The 27,296-nt window shown below is 42.7% G+C and overlaps 1 protein-coding gene across 3 annotated transcripts in view; it reads right to left on the bottom strand.

Moving 5' to 3' along the window:
• Nucleotides 1–13,270: 13,270 nt before the first annotated feature.
• Nucleotides 13,271–27,296, bottom strand: part of BVES (blood vessel epicardial substance) — a 38,518-nt gene continuing 24,492 nt past the window's right edge. For all 3 annotated transcript variants that reach the window (XM_032484609.1, XM_032484608.1, XM_014565642.2), the window contains exon 8: nt 13,271–16,868. In XM_032484609.1, the coding sequence (XP_032340500.1) occupies nt 16,744–16,868 (125 nt within the window). In that variant the 3' untranslated portion in view covers nt 13,271–16,743. The remainder of the gene's footprint in view (nt 16,869–27,296) is intronic.

The raw sequence follows: 27,296 nt of genomic DNA on the forward strand, positions 1-27,296 counted from the left end.
TACAATACAGTTGATCTTCTGGAAATTTCCTTGTAACTCATACTAAAGGGCCCTAGATGGTAGATTCAGGATGAACATTCAGGGATGGGGCAGAGATAACCTCTCAGGATGGTCCTGTTATATTGAAAAAATCTGCCTGGGAACCAGTCATGGTATTGGTCCCGTTAGGTTTCAGTCATTAAAAAAAATTCATCTTGGTGTCATCCTGGTTCTAGATGTTAGGGATAAATTTCGGAAACATCTCCAAGAAGGTACCGATCAGTGACAATGCTTATTAACATTGGCAATAAGTATAGTTTTGTATGAGCCTGTTGGTGTAAGCTCAGATAATCAGAAAAAGAAAATAGCATGATTCAAGTGAGACACTTTCTGCTGAACAGTTTCTGATCCCTCCCCGATGTGTCCTGCCAGAGGGAGGCTTCTACGGTTGCCACCATTTCTGCAAGCAAGCCACGCATAGGGAGAGCGTGCCTCAGGCTGGGCCGCGGTCCTTCCCAGCTCAGCTTGAGTTGACAGTGTTTGTGAGAATCTCCATGGGATGTACTGAAGTGTCAGTGTGCTGTGATGCAGAGCTTACCTTTGACGATATTGAATGTGATAAATAGCTATAGAGAAGTACTTCCTTGCCTTACGTGAGGATTGTAAGCTTATTTAAATTATGTAGACAAATCAAAGTGGCATTGCTTAATTTTTAGCAGGTGTAATAAGCAGGTTAACAGTAAAAATGCAAAACATAAGACGTCACTTTGAAAATTCAAACCAAAGTTCCTTGGACCTTATTAGAAATAGGAAATTATGGACTTGAGAATTGGACATTCCCTGTTTACATAGGAACAGTTCAGAGCTGAGATCATGGTTTAAAAAAAAAAGGAAGAAAGAAACTGTAACTGGACCTTATGGGTGCAATTTGAAATCATTTTAAGCATCTTACCAGACTGAACTAAGAGCACATACCAAACCTATCTTATGGTTAAAATTTGGGGTTTATTTTTTATATAAGAATATTATCACTATTACATAACATACTCAGGACAAAGAACTTTGCTCAGGGAACATACCATATTAATATTGTCATTTCTTTACAGAATAGTCTACAGTCCTGCTTACTCAAAACAAACCAAATAACTCAGACCTTTATATAAGTGTTGTGTACTGACGATAGTAATAACTACCTCTGAGTTTTGACATTGATCAAAATTTCCACATACCAGATATCAGTTCTCCTATTTTTATTTCATGTGAAAAGTACTCTAAAGGAGACTTCCTGAGCTCCTTGCATATGTGAATGTCACTGATGTAAGCACAGTGTCCATTTACATGGGTGAGATATTATTCTGTTTACAGCAAAAGGCTACCTCATTATTGATGCATAGCACACCTTTATGCTGCTCCAGCCTCACAGTGGCTGATAATTCTCTGGTACAGAACCTTTTAATCTATATTATAGATAGCAATTCACAACTGCATGTTTCTGACAAACACTTGTGAATAATCATGCATCTCATTTAGTGAGCCAAGTCTCCAAGCATTTCCTTAAATGTTGTCGTGGATTTAGTTTAAAGACTTATGGGGACTCTTCCACTGAAGTAAAACACACAAGAACACACAAGCAATCTTGGAAATAGCTGCTTTGCCCAGAGGTCGGTAGTGGGAAAAGGTCGGGAAGAGAGGTTGGTGTGTGAGTGTGTGTGTGTGCTGGGCAAAAGTATAAAAGATGCCAATCTGCTTCATTCGTGTCTATGCTGCCCTGAGGCCAAGCGTACCGCAGCGTAATTGCCCCAGGCACATAATTAACTAGCACTGGCTGCCAAGGAGTGAACACGGAGTGAATGTGCAATGCCGTTTCTAGCTACTGAGCGGTAGGGTCTGCATGAAGCATCAGTTTACAGGAGTTGCTAAGGGGTTGGGCAAGAGGTCTGTGAATGAGTTGCCCCTTGACCTCACCCCTCAACGTCAACACAAATGTGATTCCTAAGAAAGATGCACTACCGATCTCTTAGCCCTGTGAGCTATTCACTGCTACATGGCGGATTATAGTAGAAACATTTTTGTACTTGCATTTCTAGTCTTTACTAGAAGACTTTGGATGTATTTTTACAGTTGAAAGATTTAGAAAGATTTTTACCTGCTTATAACTTGGAAGTTTGGCGTGCAATGTAGGGGAAAAGATCAAGAAACATCATGTTATTAGCATCGGTCCATCTACAGATACAGGATGTTTTTATTGCCGGTATTTTTTTTTTTTCATATTCTGGCCCAGTTTTATTTTGCACCACTGTGGCCCGCAGTTACTGCTAGCTGTATTTAGTTTGTGAATAGAAGCCCATAAGTGTTAATAGACGTTGTAACATTCACTGTAAGATGAATTATACAGGACATGGGAAATCTCATTAAGTCTTAAAGTTAATTTAAATTAATTTATCTGTTTTCTCTAAGAAATGTTTATCATAAAATATATATGTGTGTTTCCCCTTTGGTTATGGAATTTGGGAAAGTATGTACAAGTGCAGCTGCATGACTTTAATTCTCTAGATGTCTTAATGAGATTTATTTGTTTTAGGGAAGAACAACTTGTTAAAAGCATCAAGTTCTGTCTTACATCGCTGTCAACAGCCTCTTTCGGATGTGGTGGTTCCTGTGATCTGTCTCATAGTTGTTCAGTTAGAGTGAGAGGTTGACCTCTGAATCGCTTTTAAATTGTCTGTTTGGAACAGAGCTGCAATGTCATGGTAAAGTACCGTACTGTGAGAAACTGTTACGACATTTAATGCATCTGTGGCTTCACACTTGTGAGAGTTAGTTACCAGCTTGAAAATGATGGTGTTGACTACCTCTTGAATTACTTACATCTACCAACCACTGGCACCCACCGCCAGCGGGCTTTAATCAGTCTGTGTTGCTTTTGGGTATTAACAGGTTTAACCATAACAGAGACCAAAGTGAACACTGATTTCTATATGTCTTTAATATGGTGTTTTATCTAGTGTTTTAAAATTATCCTTAGTAGTATTTAGATTACCTCATTGTCCATTTTGGCTCATGTTGTTTACAAGTGAAAATAAAAAACACTTGAACTGTATGTTTTTAAAGGACAAAAAAGGCGTAGGTGTTCGGGATGGCATTTCACTCGTGTACAGTCATCTTGACGGACTAAAAGTACTGTTTGCCTTTCTGCGGACCGTGGATTTTATAATCTCATTTCATGCCTAATGTCTTATTCTGTCAATTATGGATATTTTGAGGTTTAAAGAAATTACTTGATTAAAAATAAAACATATAACGTTGGCATTTATGATGAGTTTTGGAGATTTTTCATGATTTGTTTAAATTATATGTGGTTTGCAACTTTACACTTTTCTCTTAACATCATGCAGTGTTTTGTCATAGAAATAAAAATTGTTCGAGAACAACATTTTTGGTAAGTGCACGTGTGGTTTGAGGAAGTGAGATTCAGTGGGGCAGGAAGGATGGGCGTGGTTGGGGTTGTAAAGAGGAGAATCCAGGACAAGAAACAGCATAAACAAAAGGCCAGAGTTGAAACTAAACAGTGCATGTTCAGTCAATCAGTAAAGAGATTAATTTGGTGGGACAGAGTATAAAAAACAACTTTTTGAATGTAGTGGAGGGCCGTCAGTGCAGCCAGGAACGTGAGGGACTTCCAGCTCTGAAAAGGGAAAAGCATGAGCGGTGAGAACATTTGCCCCAAGCTTTTTCCCTGTGGTCACTTCCCAGTTCCCGGAGGTGCCCCAGGGTGGAAGAACTCACCCAGGAAGTGGTGGTCTTACTGAGCTGAGGAAACAAATTCAGGGCTGCCAGAGAACAGAAAGTTGAGGGACAAGCCCCAGGGCTCACAAAGAAGGGAGCCCCCAAATCTTCATATAGATTCGTTTCAAGCCATTGACTGAATCTGAAGACTCAGAAGAAAACAGCAGCTGAAAGCAGAGCCACAGCCATGGCGAGGCAAGAGAGGTGCTTGGGTGTAAAACTTAAGGAGGTGCTCACTTTCAGAGTGGTGCCTTGCCCTCGACACCATCCTTTCTTCATCCTAGTCTAGCCCCTGACTGGGAGGCTAAGAGGGGTTGCAGATAAATTTCTGTAGCCATCTTTGCTGGAGAGAGATGGAATTTGAAGTCTCAGAGGTAGATGAGATAAACACCTGAGCTCTTTGTCTGGGTCCCAGAAGGGCTAAACATAAGAATAAGGGTCTTGCCCATAGACTATAGACTATAGACTAGGAAAAGGACAAAATGAAACAGACCAGCCCTGACAAAGCCTAAAATTAACACTGGATGGGACCAAGGTGACCAGCTGGTACACTACCTACCTACCAAAGGAAAGCTTACCCCTCCTTAGAAGGTAACATCACCCAGATATTACAGATTTTCATCTACAGCGTTCAGCATCCAATCAAAAAGGATGAAGCATGCTAATGAAGAGGACCAACTGTCTGGAAACACATAAAAACACTCAGGTGACTCAGATACTGAAGTTAACATACAAGGACTTTAAATGGAGAAGATACAGAAGTCAAAAAAATTCTAGAACCAAAAATTATAATAACCGAAAATGAGTTCAACAGGTAAGTTTTAACAGCAGGTGAAAAGCAACAGAAGATTAGTGAATGGGAAGACAGGTCAATAGAAAGTATCCAGATTGATGAACAGGAAAATTTTAATGGTGCGATTTGGGTGAAACCAAGTCACAGAGTTTTTTTAAAAAAAATAAATAGCAGAGTCTGCACCACTTGTTTGGCATGAGAGTGAAAGGGAGGATAAATGTTACACAACAACTGGAAAAGGTAAGAGTTAATTTTTTAAGGTGAAAGAAGACTGCTTTTTTGTCTACTGTTTCATTTTATTTCATTATTGGAAAAATAGACAAAATAGCAAAATAATGAATGCAGAAAAGCTACAAATGTTACCAAAGTGATTACAGTGATGATAAAGTTGCTTCCTTAACAAAGTTATTGCCATGTTATCTTGCCTCCCAGCTTTCTTGCTTACAAGGTAGCTGGAAGTCCTGTTGAACTTCTATTCTACTCTTTGCTTTTCTTCCTGAAGGTGGGTATCTTTCCCAGTACCTCATTGTGGGTTTGAAACCCAGTGAATCGGACAATAAAACAGGCAGACAAGACAGACCAGTCCTAATATCAGGGAGAAGCAACCCCTGGCTTCCATCCCTTTAGTAGCATCTTCTCGTGACCTTGTCATTTACTCTTCAGGGATACTGAGTATGTGTTTGAAGCCAGAGAGAACAGGACCAGTGGAGAGAGAGGTAAGGTTCTAGAAGAGGACCTAAGTATGGAACTACTTTCATGAAGGAGCGTGGGGGAAAGGTTTCTCACCACTCCTTTTGGTTGCTCTCTAAGTGGTCATTCTGGGGGGACACAAGGATAATTGTGGTATTTTAATGGAACTCCCCAAATGATCATTGAAAAGCTGGGGCTTCGGGTGGTCTGAATTTTTAAAAACATTTAGAAATACCCAAGCGCATTGTGCTGGCACACCCACATGCTGGTTTGTAGACACAGTTCACCACATACATCCCCTCCAGAGAGCTACACTGGGGAAAGAAGTTACAGTGTTTAGATGATGGGAGAATTTGACAACTGAAATACAGGCTTGGGTAATTAATGTTTCTTGTCTTTTTCGTAATAGAGAGCAAACATAAGGATATCCATTCAAAAGAACAGGAAGGCCCAGAATCCTAGCTCTCCCTATGTGTCTACAGAGCCCTGTATTTGACCCACCTACCCCAGTCTGCCCCTCTTGTAGAATAAGCTTTTTTGTCACAGCCTTTATACAAATATGTTGCTTGCCAGGCTACTAAATTAAAAAAAACAAATTACTTATCTGACAATCTACCATTTTGTGAATAGATCCCACTCCTGTTTTCTTGTTATTTTCATGAAATTGATTTTTTTTCCTTAAAAACTCTTTCTATGGGTTCCCTGCTCTGCTTTGCTTTCTAGAAACAATTGAAACTTAAATGCTTTTACTGTTATTCAAGTAAAATTTCACTCTCAATTTAGAAATAAAGTTTATGTTACTCTTTGTAATCCTCTCTCTCACACACACACACACTCTCTTTCTGAAGTGGTCTTAGGGGTCCTGGAAAATGAAAAACGTTTCTGAGGTTGCATATCAGGCACGTTTCTTAGCACAATATTTCCAGTAAAAAGTTTCCCTGTCTTTAGGGCACATGTATGTGTACTTTGTCTCTAAAATTAATCAGAGTTTCTTGAAGATATAGATTGTTTTTCTCAAGGTCAAGGGCCTCAATTTGTAGTTAATTTCTGAGCTGCCTAGCACCTGGAGCTATCTGCCGGCTGCAGTTTGTAAAAATCCTTTAAAGTACCAAGTCTAACCTTGGGGGGTTTTGCTGACACCCAAATTACACGGCTCATTCTGCTCTTTTGGCAGAAAATTGGACTCACACCTAACTACTAGAGTAGCAGCAATGTTGCAAAGTCAGAGTATAAGGAAAGCCAATTTCAAACTTAAGACTCAAACCATATTTACATTTGACTTAGTTCAAATACAGGTATTATTGACATGTCCTTTCTTACTGTTTTCCACATTTTCCTCTAGGGGGGTGGCCTCCCTACTGGCACGTCAGATATTTCAAGTCCCGTCTATCACTTCTTTCATTTAGAGCATCATGTCTCATAGTCAAGCCACTACAGTTATCTCCACATCAGTTCTTCAAATGCTCTCATTTCTTCATGAAGTTAATTCTGTACAAATAACTTTCATTAGCTAGTCCTGATATTCCTTTACCAGTCCTGTGTTAAACCAGCTTCTGCCACTCATCCAGAGCAATCCATTTAAAACAATAATAATAAAACCTAATTACGACCATAATAAACTTTCTGATGGTAGAAAATTTGAAAAACACAAAGGAGGGGCTGAAGTGTGAGCAGCTGTTGTAGAAGATTCTGGACACCGGCCAGTGCTCAGTCTCTTTCCTTAGGTTTGTGTTTTCCTTTTATTTTTTATCACGGCACAGTGTTAATGGGAAAATGTATCAGATTGCTGGGGAAATTTAACATAGAAGGAAATGGCTGGCATGTCATTTGGCCCAATATTCTGTCTTTAGGATCACATGGGATCATTCCAGATAGTTACTCCCAAAACCTGCCAAAGATTCCACAAGTCCCATCAGAAACCAATCACAACGTCTGAATGTCCCAACACTATGCCCAACCCCACTCAAAACCAAAACAAAACAAATAAGCAATAATAAAAAAAAAAAAGTGGGTCAAGTTAAGATTGTACAAGAGATACATTTGGAGGTGCCATGTTAACAACCTACAGTGCTTCTTTTTAATTAACAAATTGTTTCTGAATGGAACACTGTCCCAACGAGAATTTTCTTTAGGGCTTCTGTAAAAGATAACCTAAATAACACAAAACAATTAAAAAGTACGTTATAATGTAGTCCATTGTACAATGAGCCTTTGGAGGTGTAAAAATTCTTTATGAATTTATATTTTTAAGAAACTAACTAGTTTAATCATTCTGGGATTAAAGACAAAGTATGATACATTTCAGTTTATGCATGATACCACCAGAGGGCACTCTTCACTCACTCGAAACAATTTTACATCGCCTCCTAGCTATCAGCACATATTTGAATTTTTGAATATATTATATGACTGATAAACTTAGGAAAGTTTCTGCCTGGAAAAAAATGTGTAATTTTGCTTATTGAGTTTATAGGCTCTTATGCAGAAGAAGGAGGCTGTCAATATGGAGTTCACGATGCTGAAGGGATATTGATAGTGGTAACTTGTCTTGGATAAAATATTTTACCCCAGTATTTTTAGGCTTTCTTGTAATAAGAAACTTCAGAACTGCAGACACCCTATATGCATTGAATGCTACATACATTAAATACTCTTAATGCATTACTACCCCATAAATTCCTCATCCACCTTTCAATCTATAAGAAATACAAGACTTTAAAAACTCCCTTTTGGGGTTTGATTACTTAAAACTTTGATGTTGTTCTTCTCACTTAGACATCTGAATAAGTCTGTGCATGCTCCTTTTATCAAAGAAACTGTATCTTGTTAAAATGCTCACACTATCACACCCAGGTGTTCTGGATTTGAGATTTGAATGTGTGCCCCTAGAAGCAAGGACGAATTAGATACAAGGTCCAAGAGAATTCCCAGGTGTAACTGAGTGAAGAGATTTTTTTTTTATCTTAAGCTTCCATTTATATTCACTGGTTAATATAATAATAGCTTTCATTTTTCTAGTGCTTTATAGTTCATATAGGCTTTGAAAGTTGGTTCTCACAAAACTCTTCCAAGGTAAAGATGACAGATATTACTATTCCTAGATGACAAAGAAACGCACAACTGGGCTCAGGGAGATGATATTAACAGCTCAGATCACACAGCCGGGCTTGGAGCTAGAAAACACACCCCAGAATTCTGATCTAATTTTCCTCTTCCAAACATTAGAGCCAGGCAGTTAGCTTCTTCCTGACTCTGTTACTTACGAAGCTCCAGGGTGCCAAAGATAGTCACTAGGAAGTTGAAAGTATTAAAATCACAGACCAGCAGTGGTCAAAAAGTACAAACTTCCAGTTATAAAAGAAGTAAGTCGTGGAGCTGTGATGTACCGCATGGTGACTATCGTTAACAATACTGTTTTGCATATTTGAAAGTTGCCAAGAGAGCGGATCTTAAAGCTTTTCATCACAAGAAAATAATATGTGTAACTACGTGTGGTGATGGATGTTGAGGAGACATATTTTGGTGATCATTTTGCAATATATACAAATACCAAACCATTAAGTTGTACACTTGAAAGTAATATATTGTTATAGGTCAATTATATCTCAATAAAAAGGATAAATGTTCCAAAAAATAAGTATTGATAAACACAGAAGACATCACATACCAACACTGCCTACATTTGCTTTGGTCTAAATGTTTCCACCTACGCCCTAATCTAGCTAATAGCTAATAACTTCTGCTATTTACTCTTCAAACCCCATGCTAACCGTTCTGTTTCATGTTTCCTAAAGCAGGAAGCAAGACCAGGACAGCCTTTGCCTTCAAAGTCCGGACCAGCCCACAGCTACAGCCAAATACGTGGGATGCCTGGACTAGCGAAGGTTTCCAACCTTCCTCCCAACCAGAGCTTCTCAAATTTACTACCTATTTGAATCACCTGGGGAGCTTTTAAGACTCCTGATGCCCAGGTAAATTTTCTTCAGAATCTCTGACTCTAATATGCAACCAAGGTTAAGAATCACTGTTCTAGGGGTGTTGAGTTACTGGAGCCAGATTTGAACTGGTTCCCTAAGTGGCTCCTTCCATTAAAAGTTTGAAACTATTGGCCTAGAGCCAAAAATAAAATAAAATAAAACACAAGTTGCTTTTTCACTGAGAGCCATTGGAGTATGAACGAGGATGCTTGGGTTCTAGTTTTTCTTGGGCTCAACTTTCCCAGCCAGACCCTCCTTACCTGCTAATAAGGGGGCTGGACTCATTAAGGGGACTTCAAAATGAGGTCCCCTAGTGGAAGACCAACATTCTGTGGGAACTTACTAGAAGTGCAGCTTTACGGTCCTTCCCCAGATGGGCTGAGTCAAATTCTGGGGGTGGGGCCAGCAAGCTAGGGTTCAACAGGCGCCTCCAGGTGATTCTGATGTCCGCCCACAAGTTGAAAGGTACATACCTGCTCTAATATTCTAGTTCTGCCCCCGCCGAAGGAAAACCTCAATCCACAGCATTTGGGCAGCGCTAGAAGGGGTTTTTCAGCAAGCTGACTGCTTTGAGAAGAACTTTTGAGAAACCCCTTAAATGGTATACGAGGAAACAGTGACGACTTGGAAGACCCAGTGGATTTCTGGGTCTTGATAACGATAATGACATCACAACATCAAACCAGCGCAGCCTGCGTGAAGGACTGGCCAAGGACGGGAACGCCCTGGTTAGGAAGACAGCAGGTGAGACTCTAATTATCCTCAACCTAAAAATAAAGTTCTGACTCACTTGGACCACGAGGGTCATGTGTCAGCCCTTAAGAAGTCCGCATGTTGGGAATTACAGGCACCAGAACTAGGAAATCCCTCACCTGGTCTGACCTCATTTTGCACATAAAACTGAGTCCCCAGGAGACGTGAGCTGCCCAGCATCCTAGCATTCTTTACAATCAAGCCATGTCAGGAATACACATCTCCTGAGTTTTTGAGTACTTCTTCACCTTACTCTCTGGATTAACTTCTCTCGGTCCTTCTGGCATCAGAATTTACCCGTCACGTTCTCCATGCGTATGCAGCCCACCTGTGCTTAGCTCTCCCGTGCCCACTGTGGGGAGGTAAATAAGGAGACAGCGTGTTCACAACAACGTGCTGCCTGTTGACCACAGCTGACTGTGTTCTTCCTTCTCTTGTCTCCTGGAGACTCCTTAACCCAACGCTAGTGTTTTCCACCCACCAGTCACCATACAGAGACTGGCCCTGCCTCAGGCTTTGGAGGGGCCACTTGTAGAGGTCAGGATTGGTGCCCCTCTGAGCCTCTGCCAAACCTGTCCAGAGACTGCAGCCTGTGAGCTGGGCCCTGGCCTGCAGAGGTTTCTGCCGTCAGCAGGAGGGGCCCTGTAGCTGTCTCTCGGACCTGCTGGCACTGACCCTCTGGCTCTTTGCAAGGACTGTGGTTACTGAGATTCCAGAAGCCTTAAGAATCTGACGTGGCCACTAAAGGAAAATGGGAAAGGAAATGAGAACAAACACATACTTCATGCCAACTACCTGCTTGGAAAGACTGCAGAATACGCGCTAGGACGCAGCAGCTTTAAAAGGCGTAACAACCTGCCGAAGCTCACATGGTCAGAGCCAGTGTTCGGAACTGCATCATCTATCTGACCTCTAAGCCACGTCCAAGAACAAGGACTCTGCCTCCTTTTTCAGGTGGGTGCTTCTGGCTAAGAGGGAGATTCGAGGTGGACAAGAGAGATAAGAAATCTGTTTGGGGCAACATGCAACTGGGTCCCCACATTTTCATGTGAGCTGACATTATTTTAAAGGTCAATATCAAATTTTAATTTTTCTCTGTTCTAAAACGGTCTCCCTAAAAAAATACACAACTTTTTGTATTAAAAAATATAAAGTATCATATTTTTCTATTTCAGCATGAAAACTCCTTGATAACCTGAGGCAAAAAGCTGAGAACAGGACGTGAACTGGAGGCTGCACACTCACTATCTGAGAGGACTGGGGAAAAGGCTGACCCGGGCCCCCTCCGGCCCTTCCACGCGTGGGGCTGTCTTGGCAAAATCTACCTTTTTGAGCTTCAGTGCTGTTGTCTCCACCACCTTCCAGGATTTTGGTGAAAATGTGAAATCATCTATTTGAAATGCCTGTAACCGTCTCCGGTACATAGTAGGCACTCAGTAGACAGCTATTATTCCCACATCACGTTATGGTGTAGTTCTTATGAGCAAAACATGTCGATGCTCATTAAGGAGGAGAGTAAAAGGAGGTCAAGTGAGAAGAGCAGAAGGAGGGGAGTGCACTGTGGGAGCGTTGCTGGGGCTCCAAGATAACAAACCCTTTGAAGAGAAATGAATTCAGAGCAGCTGGCGATCTGGTGGTTCTGCTTCACGTGCAGCCCAGCCGCCCCGGGGAGGCTGGGGCCTGAGGCTCGGTCCCTGTCTGAGCTCCTTCAAGGGGATTACGTGCTTCACCTCAGTCCATCTCTGCGACACGTCGCCTGATTCTGTGGAACCACCAACGGATGGGAGCAGCTCTGGAAGTTTTCATCATTTGCAGGTAAATGACTACTCATTTTCCCCTCAAGGCCCCTTCCTCTCAGAGCTGGGTGATGGCTGTGGGGCTTCATTTACTGAGGAGTGTGGCGGATTAGCTTCCTTCAGACCACACTTGGCTCTGCCATCCTGTCACACCAGACATCAGGGCGTGCAGTCCCCAGGAGCAGGCCCCGTGCTGTGGAGTCCCACCTGCACCAAGCAGCAGGCAGGCGAACGGGTTAGCAAAGCAGAAAGCTTAGCTGTAAGCTGGAAAGACGGGGATTCCCTCACAATGGGGTAATGAAGGAGGCTGGGAGAGCTTGCAGGTCAGTGGGGATGTATCTGCCCCTGGTAAAAAGCAAGGAAATATTCATGCCCTGTGTTCACTCATATTCATTCAACACACACGCACACCCCAGAAGATTTTTTTACATACTGGGAAGCTGTCAAGCTCACAGTGCCATCTTCAACTCAGAAATCTGTATCTTCAGCCCAGATCCTACCCCTCCACCAAATTCCAGATCTATGTGTCCAGCTGCCTATTTGACACCTCTCCACTGTCCCAGAGGCCACTCTAACTCAGCATGAAGAAAACACACTCAGTCTCTTCACTCCAACCTGGTCCTCGCCAGAGAGGGACCAGTGGTAACTCCAGCCAGATCTTTAACATGCTCCACTCTCTCACCACCGCTTCTGCTCCCACAAACCCACAGCCAAGTCCTGTCGATTTTACCCCATAGTGAGCTGTTCCCACCCCTGCCCACAGAATACCCCCAAGTGGACCAAATGGAAACTGTCAGTCTCACTGCCCAGTCTACATACGGGGAAGCTGCCCCAGGCTGGCTTGTCAAGACGTTCAGGGCTCATGACCAGACGGGTGTGGTGACATGGCTCACTGAGGACAGAATTAATTCCTTTTGTGGGAGTGTAAGATGGCCCTGCCAGTTGGGTTTAGTCTTGGGGCTAATCAGGGCAAGTCTGTTAGGTGTCAAGGACCTACTACCAATGGCCAAGAGACGGGCTGTCTGGTTCCCTTTCCAACACTGAGGACAGATGATGGAAGAAAATAGGGGTTTCTGCACGATGACTAGAAAGACTGCCTACCAGAGTATAGCCACAGGGGAGGATTTCTGCCTCCTTCATGTGAATCCTTGTATTGCTGGGCTTTGTGAAACTAGAGGGGAAGATTCAAATACAATGGGTTAAAAAAGCTGAGATTTATCTGTCCCCACGGTGAAGCTCTGGAGGCTTCTTAATTGCTGCATCCGGTCAACTCTATTCAAGGCCTCGGGGACCCTTCTTTCCATGGCCAAAGGCAGCAAGATGGTAGGCCCTCCAAACGAAATGGGACTAAGCCGAGAGCATGCTCTCTCCAGACCTGCTCAGACTACCTAAACCAGAGCATTTCCCGTGGCCTCTGAAGGGTCTTGAACCTCTGGGCACGGCATTAGAGCCAATCAACTATACGTAAAGAGAAATGAAGTAAAAAATACGCACACTTGCCAAGTAAGAAATTTATTTGCTCAAATGACGATATATGAAGAGATTTTAAACGAGAAAGCTCTATTCAGACAAAATGTAAATTTATTATAAAGTAAAATGCTATCCACGTAAATGGCACCTAAAAGCAGGAAGGATGAGTTTCCTATAAATCGTGTCTGTATAAAGCATTCACAAAATCCTTGTGTACTTTAAAACTAGGTTGCAAATATAATGGAAAAAACTTGTAAATAGTACTTCAAGCAGGTTTCTTAAATTTTGCTTACAAGGTGTTTTTACACACAGGTGTTTGAGGGTTCTGTGACGATCAAAGCACGGGCACCAACGGTAAGAAAACGTGTCATGGGTGCCGGCACCCTCGAGCTCCTGTGCTGTGTCCTGTCTCTTCACATCCTTGAGGTTGAATTGAGTGGGTGGGAATTCCTAATCACTCTAGTTGGGGATAAGCAGGGAAAGAGGTTGGGAAACCAGGGTTGGAAAGAGGGGAGGGAGGAGAAACTGAGGCATAGCAGGGTCCATGCTTTCTGCAGAGCAGCTTTAGAAGTTACCAAGGATTAAATAATGGCAGCAAATCCTTGGAGCTGCACTCCTGGGTCTGCAGGGAGGAGGGGCACCAAGCCCCAGGGTCGGGACTGGCTGGGTACCAACCACACACTAGCCTGAAATCTTCACTGGAGGGCACGGTCATCACTGGGGTGCACTGGGGACAGGGCAGAGTGTGTAGGTTACATCAACTTCCCTATAGATTTTTTCCAGCATCAGCATCCAAGTGACTGTCTTTGGGGCCATGATAGGACCTGGGAGGCAGGAGTCAGTAGCTTCCAAGTTATGAAATCAGAAGAACTTCGGGCAGAACCAGACACGAAGGAGAACCAGACACCAAGGAGGTGACGTCTCCCAGAGGGCACAGCAGGCTTTTGGCAGCAAAGCACAAAGGTGCCCAATGCTTAAAGTGAAATTGAACCACAGGGGAAAACGGAAAAGATCCCAGAAAGCCAAGGGTGGCAACAGAAAATAACTATATAGCACCCATTATTACTAATTTAAGATCTATGAACATCATAGTGGGTCTACATAGGGTCTGTGCTATTATTTTATAAATATAAGTATGAGGGCTTTCAAAATATTATAAATGACACATACATTCTGTTATAAATGTTACATTCCAGATTCATACAATGGACTTGATGTTACATTTCAACATAGTAGATTTGGGGTAATATATAGTAGGGTAATTTTTGCAGACTATTTTCTGAACCTGGTGACAACCTAGGTGAATGCCAAAAAACACAGAAAGCATCTTATTGGTGACTTTGGCAGCAAATGTGTTTTTATCTGTGCGTTATACAAAGATACACTTGTTCATTTGTAAAGTCATCCATCGGCAATCTTTTATCTGCTTCTTTGCTATCAAGTCTAGTGGGGGGGCTTCTCAGTGGCTTTGGCTTCTTTTCTCTGAGTCACCTTGTCGCCCTTAGAGGGATGTATTTAAGAATAGCTTCATGTTTCCCACCTCCAGACACATGCAGGCTGATCATTAGAGGTGATCCCCCCTGCCGTCTGAGGTTGACAAAGTGAGACAAGCCTGAAGGTGGGTCAGGGTAAGGACACCCCAAGGTTCTGTGGACTCGGAGAACATTAAAAACATGGCTACTGCAGAATCTAAAAGTACTTTCTACTCAGAGAAGGACGTAGTGTCGAATTACTCTGTAGAGTGGTTCTGTAAATTAGTTTTCTGCATGTGTAAACTCAGTGGCCTGCATGACCTCTCTCCATAAGGTAAAGGAAAGAAGGATTAACCCCACGACATTTTCCACGTGATTCAGGCACAGGAGGAGATAGTTCAACCCACTGCATCTTTACAATTAAAGCCAGACAAAGACATTCACCTTTGTTTCATTCCCCCAAAATAAATTCCTACTTTAGCAAACAGAAGACACCACTATAGCAGTAAAGTGAAATCAGCCTTTCTACTGTAATGTTAAAAAGCCAACATTTGATAAATACATTAGGAGCTGGATACCCACTCTGCAGAAATTTTCTCAGTGAGTGACCAAGCATGAAAATTTAACTCAAGAGAAATTACTAAAATAACTGGCTTAAAAAATGAGGAAATGAGGTGACCCTAGAATAGCTTATTTTCATATCGTCTCTAACAGAAATCACCTCTTGGCAAAAGATGCTTCTGGCTCAGCTCACCTGAAAATAATTTCATTTGGAACTTTTCTTGGCTATTTATAACAGGGGACTGACTCAAAGTCGGTTCCAGCGGATGACACAGAATCAAGGTCAGTGGGGAATGATGCGGGGCCGCCATTCAGTGGGCTTCCCCCCGGCGAGTGGCTTGGCCAGGGGTCACAGCCACACTCGCCCTCCTGATGACTGAAGCACATCTTCTCATTTCCCCAGTACCAACCACCCTTTCCTGAAACACGACTCCAGTAGAAAAGAGGGACCTGGAATCTAGGCCCACACAGCACTGTCTAGGTTGGGTGCCCATGGCGGGGCCTGTGGTGACCCGTCTGCCCCACAACTGTGTCCACACCCACAGCCCTGGTACTGGTGTCCTGCACAGGTCCTAAGGAGAACTCTGTGGCCCTGGGGAAACAGCCTAAAACGTCAGGATAGTGACTAAAGAAGGCAGCGGCTCTGTCAGTCAGTCACTCTGTGACACCTGTTTGGCCTACTTGACTCACTGGTCCTCCTGACCCCAAGGAACGTGCTCCCCCCAGCAGAGCCTGGGCTGAGCTGAGCGGGCTCAGCCCCAGGCAGACACCCAGCTCAGAACTGCTTCCCGCCGTTCTCTCTCTGCTCCAGGTTTCAGCCCCGCTTATAAACAGCACCGTACCCGGGTGGTGTGGGCAGGTCTGAGGGGTCTGTTCGTTAGCAAGTGTCTCCGCTCTGCCCACGGACGTGAGGTGGCCCGGGGGAGAGACGCGTCAGGCCTAAGAGAAAAATACACACAAGTCACATCGTGTCTGTCTTTAAAATTTTCCATCCAAAACATCAGCAGAACAAAGCCTGAGATGCCTTGCTTTTTAGTGTTCCCTTAGCCTCAGTTTCAAACTTACACTGGTTGTTAAAACTCTCAAATGGACAACCCCATAGAAGAAAAGCTGTCTCTGAGGACCATGAGCAACAGCTCGGAAAGATGAGTGGAGGCATCTGCAGTGACGGAGCGCTACGATGTTTTTAAGTTCAAGGAGAACACATGTAGAAAGTACTGTGAAAATCTCTCTCTCAAAATAGCACTAGGTTTAGTCAGAGGGCTCAGTAAAACAAAAAGCTGACTAGTAAAACGAGAACAAAGATAACCTTCCGTTTTGGAATCTCCCTCGCTTTCCCACCCTCAGACTCTACAGGCTGAAGGTACTAAAGCAGAAAAATCTAAAAGCAATGAAAAACTGCTGGTATTTTTCAGGATCTCTTCAAGACAGTTCCCATCCTGGTAACTTGAATCCTCTCTTGGGAATCAAGGCAACTGACGAACTTTAAATGTATTTGGAGACGCGGGTTCAAAGACCTCGTCGTCATCTTCCACCCCTTCTTCTATTGGTTTCATCTTGGCGGAGGATCGCTGGTGGGGGGATGACACATCTGCCAGAGACACAGAAAGGAAAACTGCTTAACGTACAGCCTGCCCCACTGCTGGTGTGACATATCAATTATAAATTCCAAGTAGAAAATAAAACCCTGGGAATCTACAGCTGGTACTGGGAATGCAGTTTCCCTAAATACTGTATTTTCAATCTAGCATCCCAAGGAAACAGCATTGGGTTAGCAGGCGTTGGGTCCTGTCCAAAACATCTGTAACATATTTGGTCCACACCAAAAGGTCCCTGAAAATGTGGTCCTATGCAAAATGTGCATGAGTATACTGATCCAAGCCAAAACATTCTTGAAATATTGTGTTCTTATCTGAAACATTCACAAGTATGTTTTGGTCCATGCCAAGTTGTTTTGGATAAGACCAAATATAAAGAACCTTTCTGCATGGACCGAATGTCACCATGGATGCTCTGAACAGGAGCAACTATGACCAAATATCAAGGACCTTTTGGCATATACCCAATGTCTTTTGGAAATTTTGGACAGGACTACATGGTCCTACAAGTATCAAGGACCTTGGTCTGGAACAGGTGTCTCATGGACCAAATGACTTGCAAGGCAGCCAAGTCAAAAAGCCATTCTCAGAGGTGAGAACAGATGTGGAGGTAATTCCACTGCAGGATGATATGAGCTTCTCAATCACCCGCAGTTCCCAGCAGGTTTCCCCAAAGTCTGTTTAGAACTCAGAACACGTGCTCCTACATGAATAGCATATGTGGTGATTCAAGTCCCTCGAAGGCTGATTTAACTCCTAATTTCCCTAAGGAATGGTTCTACTCTAAAACTTGTAGAACTTAAACACCATCTGGAGCACCACCTAAAACATTTCTTGTCACCACCTGTCCAGCCACTCCCTGTACTGATATGGTAGAGAGAGAAAGGGAGGTAGAGACAGGGTGAGCCCAAGCACACAGGAGGGAAGATCCGGGTGGTGGAAATACAACCCCAAATAGCAGCAGATCCCTGGGGCCTTTTAGGGTGCCACTATAGCAAAGGAACCAAATAATAACTCATTCATTCTACCCCTCATTCATTCATGCGGTCACCAAATGCTTAGCATCTACTATAATGGACACCATGCTTGGTGAAGAAAAAAAAGGTTGTCAAAACTAAAACAGTTACCATGTAATCCAGCGATCTTACTCCTGGGCATATTTCCGGAGAAAACTCTAATTTGAAAAGATACATGCACCCCAATGTTCACAGCAGCACTATTTACAATAGCCAAGACATGGAAGCAACCTAAATGTCTATCAACAGATAAATAGATAAAGAACATGTGGTGTATATGTATATATGTGTATATACATACATGTATGTACGTGTGTATATATATTTGTATGTATATATATACACACGTACATACATACACATACACCATGGAATATTACTCAGTCATAGAAAAGAATGAAAAAATGATTTGCAGCAACATGGATGGATCTGGAGATTGTCACTCTAAGTGAAGTAAGCCGGAAAGAAAAGGAAAAATACCATATGATATCACTCATATGTAGAATCTAAAAAAAAAAAAAAAAAAAAAAGACACAAATGTACTTATTTACAAAACAGAAACAAACTCACAGACAGAAAACAAACATATGGTTACTAAAGGGGAAAGGCAGGGGAGAGAGAAACTAGGAATTTGGGATTAACAGATACACATGACTCTACATAAAATAGATAACCAACAAAGGCCTACTGTATTCAATATCTTGTGATTCAATATTCATTTTCTTTCAATATCTTATAATAACCTATCATGGAAAAGAATCTGAAAAAAATTGATATATGTGTATGTATAACTGTGAATCTCTTTGCTGTACACCTAAAACTAACGCAACACTGTAAATCAACTATACTTCAATAAAAAAGAGAAGTAAGAGTAGACGTTATTATAAATAGGTGCAAGCCAAAATAGGCAAAAGACCTAAACAAGCAATTCTCCAAGGAAGAAATACAAATGATCAATAGACACATGAAAAAATGCTCAATATCACTAATTATCAAAGAAATGCAAATCAAAACTACAATGAGGTATCACCTCACACCAGTCAGAATGGCCATCATTCAAAAGTCCACAAACGACAAATGCTGGAGAGGCTGTGGAGAAAAGGGAACCCTCCTACACTGCTGGTGGGAATGCAGTTTGGTGCAGCCACTGTGAAAACAGTATGGAGATTCCTCAAAAGACTAGGAATAGACTTACCATATGACCCAGGAATCCCGCTCCTGGGCATATATCCAGAAGGAACCCTATTCAAAATGACACCTGCACCCCAATGTTCATAGCAGCGCTATTTACAATAGCCAAGATATGGAAACAGCCTAAATGTCCATCAACAGATGACTGGATAAAGAAGAGGTGGTATATTTATACAATGGAATACTATTCAGCCATAAAAACTGACAACATAATGCCATTTGCAGCAACATGGATGTTCTTGGAGAATGTCATTCTAGGTGAAGTAAGCCAGAAAGAGAAAGAAAAATATATGAAATTACTCATATGTGGAATCTAAAAAAAAACCCATAAATACAAAACAGAAACAGACTCACAGACATAGAATACAAACTTGTGGTTGCCAAGAGGGTGGGGAGTGGGAAGGGACAGACTGGGATTTCAAAATGTAGAATAGATAAACAATATTATACTGCATAGCACAGGGAAATATATACAAGATCTTGTGGTAGCTCACAGTGGAAAAAAAATGTGACAATATATGTATGTTCATGTATAACTAAAAAATCATGCTCTACACTGGAATTTGACACAACATTGTAAAGTGACTATAACTCAATTAAAAAATATTTTAAAAAGTTAAAAAATAAATAGGTGCAAGCCTTCTCAAGGTGCCCAATGAACAGCTCAGGTGACAGCACACAAACTGCCCTCTGTACAATCCCCACATTCGATGTCAGGCTCCACTTTGTCAGGGTCTCCCCTGGCCCCGCCTACTGCAAGTGCTGGATTCTTGCTCTGCCCTCCAGCAGGGCGGGGTCAATTAGCAACCAGTCAATCAGCAAATGCTGAACTCAGGTGTAAGGTTGATGATGGAGGAGCACTGAGTGAAATCTGACTCTTCAAATCCTTGCTATACAGCAAAGGACAGTAGCAGGATCCTATTAAGACAGGAAGCAGAACGGCTACAAGAAATGTAGTGTGTTGTGTAAACTGACTATACTTCAGTTAAGAAAAAAAAAAGCCAAAAATGTATCGAGTAAAGAAATGTATCAGGATCCACTGTTAATCCCTGGCAGGCATAGCAGTCAGCAAGGAAGAGGGGCAGGGCCACTCGCACGGGGGAGGCAGCACATGGTGGTCAAGACCAGAGGCTCAGGAAACAGTTTCAGGTTCAGACCCCTGCCGTGTGACCTGTATTCCATTACTAAACCTCTCCAGGCCTCAGTTTCCCTATCTGTGGAAAGGAGGCATTCCCAGGACCTGCCTCATGGGGCTCCTGGGAGGTTTCAACAAAATAATCATGGAATGTGCTTAGCAGGTGTTGGCTACATAGAAAATGTCATTAACTGTCATGTATTATTATTTTTTCAAGATACATATTTTATTTCACTTTTATTCATTTGGATAAAAAGTGTATCACATTCCTTATTTTAGATAGAATTTTGAGATCAGGATAACAATCCTGGGAAAATTGGCTTTGGGGGCCTTGTACGTACACTTCTGGGGCTCTGTGTGTTCCTTCCATTCACAGCTTTGGAATCAACTGTCACCATTGTTAAGAGGGAATATTAATATCATACTTAGCAAGAAATGATTTGTCTACATATTATTATTTTAATTTAAGACATCTCCTTGGCATATATAACACTGATCACTGTTTTCCAGAGATTCATATAACATCATTACATAAACATTTTTTTAAATTTCAAATTTCATTGACATATAGTTGATGTACAATATTTATACGTTACAGGTGTACAATGTAGTGATTCACAATTTTTGAAGGTCATAGTCCATTTGTCGTTATGATAAAATATTAGCTATATCCCCTGTATTGTATAATATATCCTTGTAGCTTATTTTATACATAATAGTTTGTGCCTCTTGATAACCTACCCCTGTGTTGCCCCTCCCCTCTTCCCTCTCCTCACTGGTAACCCCTAGTTTGTTCTCTATGAGTCTGCTGCTTTTTACTTATGGTCACTAGTTTGTTGTATTTTTTAGATTCCACATTTGCTGTAAATGATAGTTTCATTCTTTTTCATGGCTGAGCTGTTTTTGTTTGTTTGGGGGGAGCAACAAGTTATATATAATAACTGTCATTTATTATTAACTCTATAGTCATTGCCATATATCTGGGGAGATGCCACAACCCAGAGCCATCCCTCCCGTCATAAAAAGGTCATAATTATGCAGGGCTGCACTTGGGTGGAGCTAATGCGTTTGTTGAATGTACATGGAAATTGTTCACTTTCAAACATTTACAGTCAATTAAAACACCGAGTTTCTAGAGAGACAACTACTAACGTAAACTGCAGAAAATCCGCCTCTACTAAAATAGTCCCAGAACACCATTCTGCCTCTGAGCACAGCACGGCAGAACCTCTCAGGCACGTTCTTTTTATCATTTTTAACACAGGTGACAGCAGACACCAAATACAACCTCAAATTCACACGTCTATTCAAATGGCAATGGGACCTATCTGTGTGACCTTGGGCAGGTTACTTCACTTCTCTGTGCCTCAATTTATCTATCTGTAAAACGGGAATCATATCAGCTACTTCATATTGCTGTTAAGAGGATTCACATGACTCAACGCTTGTAAAGTTCTTACATCTGTGCCTAGGATATCATAATCCCTTTGTAAATGTAAGTCAGTGAAATGAGTTAATTGATATGCTCTTAGGTGGGCAGTGGCCTAAATCATTAGAAAACTTTGTTAAAATTCATCATCACCCACAGGAATGGCAAGGAAATGGGACTTGTGCTCAAAAAGGAGTTTGTGTTTCTCACTCTAAACCATCCTGAGTGCAGCAAAACTGTCTTCAAAACAAAACAAAATAGCCATGGCTTCCATCATATTTCTAGCCTCAAGTTATGATTGCATTACTTAGGCTGAGTATCTGCAATCATGATAAAACCCTCAGAACAAACGGGATGGCATGTCTGAGCGCATTAAGCCAAATCAATAATGTCGAGCATTCAGACGTAATTGGGTAACACTCGTAACACAAGTGCTGGTGTGGTTTGACTGGCGAAGTGGGGGAACTGCTCTCTGCTGTTCTAAGCCCATCTGTCAAACCAGGGGTGACATTCTACGCTAACCCAAGGCTGCTCTCCTCGTCTGGGCCAAAATGCTACCTGCTCCCTCAACCACCTCACCAGTCACTGCCTTCTTCCATTGAAAGGAGGAAGTGAGGACCCAATACAACTGGAAACGACCTCGAGAAACTTTCCAGGAATGTTCAGCTTCTCTGTGAAAGGACTGACTCTGTTCCCGCTCTATTTGCCCGGGAAAGGAAGAGCTATGGTGCTTTCAATATAATGTGAACAAGAGAATAAAGCAACAGTCACCCACAGTCCTCGAGTGACATCCAGGGGTCTCCAAGTCCGGCCTCCTCCCTCCTTGTCCAAGCTCTGCCGAACTCACTGCCCCCCAAATCCAGCCCACCCCGTCCCTCTTCTCCTCTTGCTTTTCTCTCCCTCTCCCCCGGACTGGTGTCTCCACTGTCATCTCTACTCACCAAATTGCAATCCACTCCTCAACGTGGGGTTCAAGCCCCACCTCCATCTTCCGTAATTCCTTCTGTGGGGAGAGTCTATTGTCCTCTGAGCAGCCCAGCCCTTACCTGTCCTGCAGTATGTTGTGGTCACAAGTGCCTGCAGGGCTCCCTTCCTGGAGAACAGCCATCATCACAGCCTCCTCTCTGCTGCAGCCTCTCTGAAGCACCCTGCACGCAGCCGGGTCCCTGATAAGTAGTACAGGAGAAAACACCCTCCTGGGGAAGCTCCCCGCGGGGCCTTGGGAAAGCCAGTCCTGAGCACTGGGGCAAACCCCACGGCCCTGACGTGTGCCCTCTGCCGGGTCAAGCCCCCGCCCCACCGGTGCAGCACCGCCAGCCTCCCTCAAGGGCAGGCAGTTTGGGGTTACCGTGCAACCTCCCCATGAAGAGTGGCTGTTATCCCTGTGTTCTGTACCACGTGTCCCAAGGGAAATGACTTTCATATAACTGATGATTCAACAGTGCTCGCAGCACAGGCGGGAGTGCGGTCCCCTCAAATCAACGTCAGTCAGGTTTGTCCGTGCCGTCACCTGCTGCAAAGTTTTCATCCAGTCAGCAAAAAGAATCCCCAAGTGACTATGAGGTGCTAAAGGCTGGGTTAGATGTTGGGGAGATAAAAACAAACCAAACATAGACTCTATCTCATTTCTCAGGAACTCGATTGTACTTTCCAGAGCAATTCATCCTCACCACACTCATATCATTATTTCCACCTTACACTCAGACACTATAGCAAAGACAACCTGGAAACTGGCAGAAACAGAGCCAAGGAGATGCTGTGCACCAACACCTGTCCCGCCAGGGAGGGAGCCACTTGGAAGTGTACTGGGCCGGGGTGAACTGGGAGGCCCTGACAGCCCAGCCAGATGCAGTTCTGCTGCTGAGGTTCTTTTCACACGGGAAAGACTAGATTCTTTTTCAGCTTCATGGCTGTGCTTGAGCCCACAAGCCTCCTGCATCCCAGTTCCCACCAGTGCCTGCTGCTCTTTCTCCTTCAGGCAGATGCAGTAGAACAGAAGCTACCCAGTACCAGCGGGTGCCGGACCCCTCGACAGGAATCATAGTTGCAGAGTGGGCCCACTCTTTGTCTCAGCCTCATGTGGTCTGGGCTGCTGCAGCACTCCAGCCAAATAGGACACAGCCCGGCCTAGGAATCGGCCACAGTCACGGCCAGGGGAGAGCTCCGAGAAGGAGCTCGCTGGCCCTGGACCCGGTGTTCTCCGCCGTCAGCAGGAGACCTGCTGGCTCAGTGCAGAGCCTCAGGGGCCATCACAGTGCTGCTGGAAGTCATTTCTTTGTCCACTAATAAATCCAAACCCAATTTGGAGTGTGAACAAAAAAGAGAGAGAGAAACAAAGAATATTCTGCTTCAAGGGAATTATCTTATGTTTCACAAGTTGCACATTAATAAATTCTTTCTACAAGTTTGCTTCCTTTTTCATTAATCGGTGCACTGATGCATCATCAGAACTTTGCCCAGAAGGCCTGCTACCTTCCCGAAGTGTGAAAGCACAAGGAGAGAACAAAGGAAGAAATTAAGCTTATCTTTAGCTAAGTGCTTTTTCAAATTGCTTTTTTCCTGCAAGGACGTTACCCTGAAGTTCATAACCTCTGTGTCATGCTTTCCCTTTCATTTATTCCAAATTCTAGAGGGGCAAAAAATTCCATAGCCATTAATTTTCCAGAAAACTGACTTTTATCCTTCTTCTATTAAAACCACATTTACAGTTGGGAGACAGAAGTGGTTAACTATGTTCTTTGGTATTTATTATAATCCAGGAAAGATAATTAGGATTATTTTTTGCTATTAGCTATAAACACCTTCCAATTGGCTTTGGCTGCCAATTAACACCATTTATTATAAAAGGATGTACAACTAATGTCTCACAGTGGACTTCAATCCAGACTTATCAGGTGTGAAATTGTTCAACAGCTACATCAAGAGTTCCTTTTGCTTGGAGGATGTTTCTTAGTATACCCGGTGGCAGAAAAACACATTCTGCCAAGAAGACTTAACACCCCTTCCATAGATATCAGAGCCAGCAGAATGGAACTGACTCGGAGCTGAGCACCACTTTTGGGGTGTTCAGGTGGGAAGGAGAACGGGCACCCATCATGAGGGTAAGAGAAAAACTCAAACTCAAAAACATGGGCTCTGAGCAAACATAGAAGACTGAGACTTAGAAGTAAGAGCCTCAGAAGGACTTAGAAGAAGCTCTTAAGAACCAAACAGTGGACACCTCCACTCATGCTCGACCACAGTGGGTGACAACATCGTGAAACCTCAGAGGGATTTGGATCCAGAAAGCAGTGTCTCTCCTCAGCATACCTGTTCAGACAGTGGATCATGCCTGATCCTAGTTGAGAAAAAAAAGAAGCTGGTGATTAAGACCCACTGTGCATCCAGACCCACTGTGCCTGCAGGTGCAAACCAGCCGTGGCCTCCACGGAGGAGGGGCTCAGTCTGCCCTGCCAGACCTTTTTCCTTCTTCCTAATGTCCTGAGTGAGGAACCACAGGTAGCCTTTATTTATACACAGACCAGGGAGATCTTACATAACAATCAGTCCAAACTCTGCTCTCCAAGTGGTAAAAAATTTATGTAAGAGAAATTCTCTTTGACAAAGCTCTGTCCTTAGCTCACTTCTGTTTCCATGTGCCTTTGGTGCTTCTGATTACATGAGGGCCTGAGGGCCTCTCCTTGCAGGAAAAAGTAAACAGATATATTGGTTATTCTTAATCCAGAGTGAAGGTCACACTTGTTCCAAAGAATGAATAAATGACCTCAAATCTGATCTTCAGGTTAAGCGCAGGACCAGCACAGGAAGTTTGTCAGGTGACTTCTCTCTCTGCTTCACTTTATATATTTGTTGAAGAATAGTCAGTTCACAATGTTGTGTCAGTGTCTGGTGTACAGCACAATGCTTCAGTCATACATGACTCTGCTACACTTTTTAAGAAGGAGCGACACTTTTGTAAATTATTCGATATCATGTAAGATTTTTCCCCCCTTTCCTCTGTTAACTTTGATGACATTTTCTTCATTCCTCTCAAAGTGTTCTTGTTTTTATTATGTTTAACCATCTGGCCAACTGCTTTAGCAAGTAATTAAAAACCTTACAGGGGTTTGGAATTTTAATTAGATTATACATTTCTGGATGAATGGGGACGGTGAAAGACTTAATGGCATCTTTGCTGGAAAGGATTATCGTCCCCTTTCCTGTCTTTGCCTATTTATATCATAACACTTTTTCTTTTAATTAAAAAAAGGTTTTTTTAAAATTGAGGTCATAAAATTTTTTTTGAATGGAAGAAACAGTTTTGATCGAAGCTTTCTGAACAATAATGCTGAAGGGTAGGTATGGCCTTTGTACGTAATTTCCCTTAGAGGGACTTACTCAGTAATAGCACTGAGGGATTCAAGCAAAGAAGTATACAAAGTATAGCAAATGGGGAGGATGACCAGGTGAGTGGCTCCAGTGAGGTTTTCTCTGGTGCAGGGAGTCACTCTCAGCTCAATTCCTGACTACTCGGATGGGTGGTCAGGGCCCTAAGCTGCACGGCAACAGGTGTGAGTAGTCAAGGAACAGCCAAGTCCTGCAAGCCCCTTTCTGCCCCAAAGAGAAAGCTTTAGGGTTGCAGAGATGGTGGATAAACTCAGGGGAACGCAGATGGCAGTTCCAGGATGGCAGCTGTGCACAGACCCAGGGGATCACTGGCCCAGGGTGAGGGAGGAGGGGGAGAGGCCCTGGGAGGAAGGTCTTCGAGAAAAAGGGAACACAGAATTGATGGCCTGAGAAAGTGGGGCTGTAAGACCAAAAAGGCAAGGATAAGGAAAAAGGCAGCTAGAGATGCCTATCAAAACATAAAGCAGTATGAAAAGGCATGGCTCAAATATGCAACAACTACTTAGACTTTAAGAAGAAATGAAATGACACAATAAACAAGGCCCTACTGCAGAGCACAGGGAACTATACTCAATATCTTGTAATAAACCACAGTGGAAAAGAATATGAAAAATATATATACGTATGACTGAATCACAATGCTGTACACTAGAAACAAACACAACATTGTAAATCAACTATACTTTAATTAAAAAAAAAGAAGAAATGAAATGGGTTCACCTGAAAGAGTAAGAAGCTAGAAGATACTGGGGAAATGATGACCAAGGCGGCCCTAAAAGCAAGGTAATAAACAACTTCAGGGGAAAAAAAGGAGAGTCAAGGCGTGAAGTAAACTGTAGCACTACTTTTGTTTTCTACAAAAAGGAGAATCTATTTGAATGGGATTACAGGAACATTCTCCTTCGGACGAAACGGGGATCATGAGACCGGAACCCAAAGGAAGGAATGTCGTCATTGTGGTCACAGCCCATCATCTGGTTCTGAATAAAGCATAATGTCAAGTCTTTATTTGCTTTCAACTTTATAAAACAACCTATAGACAAAGCAAGGAAGACTTAACTGCAGTTACCAAGGAGAACAGAGTATTTAATACCATGGAACTGCACATTTTAAAATGGTTACGATGGTAATTTGTATGTGATGTGTATTTTACCACATTAAAAACAATTTGAAAAATAAAAGAAGGAACAGAATGTATATGTTATCAACCTTAATTGTTTAAAAGTTAAAGAGACTCACAACAGTTTGAAGTAGAAGAGGGAAA

Source organism: Camelus ferus, chromosome 8 (assembly GCF_009834535.1).
Source record: "Camelus ferus isolate YT-003-E chromosome 8, BCGSAC_Cfer_1.0, whole genome shotgun sequence".
NCBI classification, from domain to species: Eukaryota; Metazoa; Chordata; class Mammalia; order Artiodactyla; family Camelidae; genus Camelus; species Camelus ferus.